At 54.9% G+C, this 6032-nt stretch overlaps 3 protein-coding genes across 3 annotated transcripts; all 3 read left to right on the top strand.

The window, feature by feature from the left end:
* Nucleotides 1-187: 187 nt before the first annotated feature.
* PUNSTDRAFT_132151 (uncharacterized protein) lies at nt 188-3114 on the top strand (the record flags this gene model as incomplete). Its single annotated transcript, XM_007381485.1, has 5 exons — nt 188-466; nt 521-1519; nt 1574-2505; nt 2566-2978; nt 3032-3114. The coding sequence occupies 5 exons, from the start codon at nt 188-190 to the stop codon at nt 3112-3114; spliced, it is 2706 nt and encodes a 901-aa protein (XP_007381547.1).
* A 678-nt stretch (nt 3115-3792) lies between these two features.
* On the top strand, nt 3793-4290 carry PUNSTDRAFT_62708 (uncharacterized protein; the record flags this gene model as incomplete). Its single annotated transcript, XM_007381484.1, has 1 exon — nt 3793-4290. A coding segment is annotated over one exon (498 nt), but the record flags the coding sequence as incomplete, so codon positions are not given.
* A 342-nt stretch (nt 4291-4632) lies between these two features.
* Nucleotides 4633-4881, top strand: PUNSTDRAFT_62300 (uncharacterized protein; the record flags this gene model as incomplete). Its single annotated transcript, XM_007381483.1, has 1 exon — nt 4633-4881. A coding segment is annotated over one exon (249 nt), but the record flags the coding sequence as incomplete, so codon positions are not given.
* Between the last annotated feature and the right edge of the window lie 1151 nt (nt 4882-6032).

The raw sequence follows: 6032 nt of genomic DNA, 5'->3' as shown, positions 1-6032 counted from the left end.
CGACGAAGACTATCGGCCCATCATCACGGAGGCCGAAGGAATAAGCGAAGATGTCGACTTCCCTGGGTACTACCGGGCAGCCGGTTGCCTCATCCCTCTCGGCGACCCTCTATTCAGCGAGAATCGGTTCAAAGCCCCGATCCGTGCCGAATCGCCCCCATTCTACCCAAACTCGATCCATCTCCTGATGGCCTCCGACCGCTCGTACTTCAAGACTCTCTCGGCGCCTACGACCCCCGAACCAGCTACGCCGGACGACCCTCACTCCTGCACCTATGTCATCAAGCTGGTCCCTCGCGACGACCCTCGACTTAACGGCCATCCGCTCAAGCCGAGTCGACTTCCCGGCCCTGGCGAACCTGTTGCGCCGCACTGGGTCAACGAAGAAACCCCGCTGCTGTACATCAGCGAAGGTCTGTTCCAGATACTATCGGTTGGCTTCGCGCTTCGCCCGTTCCGCGATAGCGTAAGTCAATTTTCTCTTCAACTACCGACGGCCTCTAACTACAAGAATTCACAGGGCAGCCTCGAATATCGCAAGAACTTCGACGAAGCGGTGGACCGTCTCCGAGAAGACGGGATCGACCCTTACCCTGAGCTCCTAGGGTATTATCGCGAGGACGGCTACGCCATCCCTATCGGCCAACCACCCTCGAGCGACCACCGAGTCAAGCTGCCTATCCGAGCCGTGTCTCCTCCAGGATTCCCTCGATCTATTCACGACCTCGCCATCGCGGCACCGCTGGTATTCCGACCGCTATCCGCACCGTCAACGCCCCGACCCCCTGAAAGCCAGTACCACGTCTCGAGGACGTATGTCCTCGAACTGGTACCGCATGGCGACCTCCGGCTCTGTGGCCGCATGCTCCGAAGCAGCCGGCAGCCTCTGCTCGGAGAAAATCTCTCACCTCACCATACCGACGACTCGACACCTCGGATGTACTTTATCGAAGACGACTTCAACGTTCTCGTCAGTATGACACGAGAAGTGCAATCCGAGGCCTCCAACATCGATTCACCCGAGAACGGCTCCCCTCCGACGACGCAAGTACAAGACGAAGAGCTCCAACAAGCTCTGCTCAACGGCGAGTTCCCCGCCCTTCCCGACGAATACTACGCCGCCGCTGGATACGCGATTCCCATCGGGGAACCGCCCGACAGCCCCCTTCGAATCAAAGTCCCTATTCGCGCCGCCTCACCACCCGATCTCCCCGGCTCAATCCACGACCTCTCGAAACAGATGCCTCGCATCTACCGCCCGCTATCTGCGCCGACAACGCCCAACCCGCCCGCACGCGACTATCCTACGTCATGTACCTACGCCCTCGAACTTGTCGACGACCGTGACCCTAGGCTCACCGGGAAGCATCTCCGGGCCCTGTACCGCGATTCGGACGGCTCAACTCTCGCGTCGCACTCGGTCACCGACGATATGCACCGCCTACTTTTCAGCCGCGGACTGTTCCAACTGCTGGCGCGGGTCTCGCATCAGGCCATCAGCAACCGAGCCCGCGAACAGGTAAGCCGATCGACTTATGCTCTCCGACACTCACCGGTACTAACGACAACTCAGGAGCTCGCAGAAATGCAGGCACGACGTCAGCGTCTCGAATTGCCCGACATCGACATGGACGCCTCCGATCTTCAGGGCCCCATGCGCACCAACGCACTCGTTCTATCGCCCCCGGTCCCGCCTCACCTATCGCTTCCCGATCCGCTGATGACACTTCAACACGCACCGCTAGCCGGAAACAAACTCTCGCGACGCCTCGACAGACTCAGGATCGCGGAAGGACCCGCAGCTGAAGACCGCCCGCCCACACCTCGACCGCCGATGGAAGGAATCGAAATCAGCGTAGAGCATCGACTCCGATTCCCGCCCACGAACGCCATCCTCAACGACCCCGGCATGCCATACTATCGCGCCGACGGATACTTGATTCCCATCGGCGAGTCTCCGACCAGCGCCAACAGGATCAAGATCCCGATGCGACTTCAAACGCCTCCAGGGTACCGCGGCACCGTCCACGCACTCTCGCAGGTCGACCCATCCCTCTTCCGTCCAATGTCCGCGCCTCCGACTCCTGAACCGGCCCCGGCAGACTATCCGCCCTCGCAACGATATCACCTCTTCCTCGACGCACCCCGGGACCCGGCCGAACGACAGTCTCCGTTCACCATCGAAAGCCCTCTGTTATCTTCTCAAGACGACCGCCCCTCGACGCATACATTGCGAAACTCCGACCCATACCTCTGGTTTGACGAGGCTCTATTCGACTATCTCCATATCACCTACCCTCTCGCCGACGGATGGAGCGACAACATCAACGATCCGGCGACATGTCTCCCCGGCCCCGAGGGAGGCGACGCACCTGAGTTGCCCACCGTCGACGAAGAAACGCACCTCGCCGAATACGACCGCCTCACCATCAACTACCCGACCTCCACCGAGCGCACAACGGTGACGCCGCCCCCGTCTATCTGGCGCAACGAGAACGATCCGAGGTATGTCTATCTAAACTCAGTCTTATCCCCCAGAACTCATCCCTTCCGACACACTAGTAGCGGCCCCGTACCAGCCTTCTCGCGCTCGGACACGACGACTCCCACGAGCGAAGAACGTCCTCGAACCCCCGCCGGCCGTGGACGTAGCATGTTCCGGGTCATGTACGACCGGATCTGCGAACTCACCGAGGCTACTCAGTTCACCGTGGCCGCGATCGCCACGCTCCTCTCCAGCCACGCATCGTTCTATCGCACCGCCCGCACTCAGCACGAAGCCATGCAAGCGGCTCTCTCGCAAGTTCTCGAGCAGGTCGCTGCCACGTCCGACGCCGTCGCCGAATACGCTACCGACCACCGAAACTTCGTGGACCGACTCACCGGCGACGTACTCGATCTCCAGCTTGACATCAATGCTATCCGCACCAATGTCGAGGCCTGGAACTGGACACCGGAGGACGGCGACGAAGTGGACGGTACGTTATTTCTCTTCACCGACAAACCGCCGCCCTCGCTAACTACTACTCAGTCGACCATATTCTGCGCTCTTCGTCCAGCTCTAGCTCAGACATCGACATATCTGCCGCCGACTACAACGACCTCCAGCCGTGAAGACTCCGCCGCGACGACCTCTCAAGATGCTACGCGCCCCCAAGCATGTTCGCAACCACACCGTTCCACCCGCACCGGCCTACGTCGCTCCCTGTCCACGAAAGACACGCGCTCGAACTCGCGATCAACGGTATGCGATACTTATTCGGACTATGTACATGTACTACCCTCCCCGGCCTCGCAAACTTGTATCCTCCGTCCCGCCAGTTCCCCGACCCCTCCGCCTCGGTTATGAAAGTTCCCAGTAGCGTAGAAACTTCCCCTGTTGCTCGGAAAGTCATGTATCCTATGAGTAATGATATCGAAAATGTACGGAATGACTTACCTGGCGAACTACCGGAAATCTTGAGCCTCGGACTTCGAGTTTCTGAAGCGCCACCCACCGGGCCGTCGGAGTTTGAAACTACGGAGGATGAGTGGGTCACCGCGATATGGCTCGGAGATGCGGCCGACTTACTGGAGAATGTGCGAAATCAACCCGAAATAATACACCTTAACTCACAACTGTCGAATTTCAGCTCTAACGTAGTACAACTAAGGGCTGAAGACGGTATTGACAGCCAGGCCTATAAAGCCTCGAACGGACTATCTAGTAACCGTGAGAAAGTGAACCAGGAATTTGGCCAAACCGGGCGGATTGGCGATAAGGAACCGAAACATGGACTTATGAAAAATCCCATGTTAGTATTTGGCGCGTACAAACGAGTTGACAGGAAAATCAAGCCAGTACCTGGAGTATACCCAGAAGATGCCAAGGTAACCAGGCAGTTTCCTCGCAACCCTCTGACTGGCTTGACAAAATTACCGGAGCACCCACCTGATTTTACTCCAACTCAGAAAATAACCCAGGAACGCATGAATGCTATGGACATAAATAATGATCACTACTTATGGCCAGAAGAGGAGAAACTGATAAAGCATGTTCTAGTTAAGAATGAACGTGCGCTCGCGTTCGAAGACCATGAAAGGGGAATTTTCAGAGACGACTATTTTTCGCCATATATTATCCCTGTGGAACCGCATGTCCCTTGGGAGCATCCGAATATACCCATACCACCAGGACACCGAGAGGAAGTTATCCGCATGCTCAAGGAATTTATCGCTCATGGAGTATACGAACCAAGTCAATCGTCATATCGGTCAAAATGGTTCTGCGTAGCAAAGAAAAATGGCAAGCTTCGGATAGTGCACAATCTAGAACCACTCAATGCAGTCACTATTAGGGATGCAGGACTACCCCCCAATCTGGATGACTTTGTTGAACCCTTCGCGGGACGAGTCGTATATACGGTCTTTGATCTATTTTGGGGATTCTATGCAAGGAAACTTGACCCCAAAAGTAGGGACATGACATCATTTATGACACCTCTAGGCCTGCTGCGCATTGCGTCATTGCCCATGGGATTTACTAATAGCCCAGCAGAGTTCCAAGCCTGTATGATGTTCATCCTACAGGACGAAATACCCCATGTAGCCAACATCTTCATAGATGACCTACCTATCAAAGGGCCGACTACTATGTACCTGGACAAGAAGGGCGACCCTGAAACACTGCGCAATAACCCCGGCATCAGACGCTTTATGTGGGAACACATCAATGATGTTCATCGGATCATGCACCGCATCGGAGAAGCCGGAGCAACCTTCTCAGGAAAGAAGACGCAAATTTGCAAGCGAGAAGTACTGGTAGTAGGGCACAAATGCACACCTGACGGACGGTTCCCCAACGATTCGGCAATTGAGAAAATACGGAAGTGGCCCCTTCCCCAGACTACTAAAGCTATTAGGGGATTCCTAGGACTCTGTGGGACAGTGCGGATATGGATCAAGGACTACTCCCTGCATGCGCGCCCATTGACAGAGATGGTACGGAAGGATGCTGAAGTCGAATGGGATGAAAGGCGACTCCAAGCATTCAGGACGCTCAAAGACAAAGTGTGTAGTGCGCCTGCCCTCATGCCCATTGATTACACATCCCCTAGAACGGTAGTGCTATCGGTCGACTCAAGCCAAATAGCCGTCGGGTTCGTGTTATCTCAACGAGACGAAAACGGTAAGAAGCGACCAGCTCGATATGGCTCCATACCAATGAACTCAGTAGAAGCTAACTATAGTCAGCCCAAACTCGAACTGTATGGCCTATTCAGGGCGCTGCGGCACTTCAGACTGCATCTAGCAGGAGTGAAGAACCTGGAAGTGGAAGTGGACGCTTTATACATCAAGCAGATGCTTAACAACCCGGACTGCTTCCCCAATGCCACAATCAATCGATGGATCCAAGGTATTCTCATGTTCCCATTTAAACTCGTACATGTTCCGGCAACGCGCCACCAAGCCCCAGATGCGCTGTCTCGTAGAGAGCCCCTGCCAGAAGACTCTGAGAACCCTGATGATTCCCCAGAAACAGCGGACGAATGGCTCGACAGCATTGCACTAGCTGTCACCACACAAGGAGAAAACATCCTCAAGGTCCCAATTGACAATATGACTCCGGCGGAACTAAGGTTGTTAGAAATCAAGGCATTCTTAGAAGACTTACAGCTGCCAGAATTTGCAGATATCACGTCCAAGAAACGATTCCTAAACAAGGCAGCACAGTTCTTCACAGAACACGGAGCAATGTTTAAGAAGCGTCGTACGGCACCACCGGCAAAAGTTATCTTCGACAAGACCATTCGCCAGAACATTCTCCTGGAAGCACATGAGAGCCTCGGTCACCGCGGAATAGAAGCTGTATTTCAAACCGTTAAGCTCAGATTCTATTGGCCAGGAATGTATCAGGACGTACAACACCACGTACAAACATGTCATCAATGTCAGATCCGCAGCACTAAGAAGGTTGATGTACCATTGGCTATCAGAGTGCCTTCAACCATATTTACTCGAATTTATGTTGACATCATGTTTATGCCCAAGGC

This window comes from Punctularia strigosozonata (genome assembly GCF_000264995.1).
Source record: "Punctularia strigosozonata HHB-11173 SS5 unplaced genomic scaffold PUNSTscaffold_3, whole genome shotgun sequence".
Classification (NCBI taxonomy): Eukaryota; Fungi; Basidiomycota; class Agaricomycetes; order Corticiales; family Punctulariaceae; genus Punctularia; species Punctularia strigosozonata.
The sequence above is the reverse complement of the archived record's forward strand: the minus strand, read 5'-3'. Positions and strand labels throughout refer to the sequence as shown.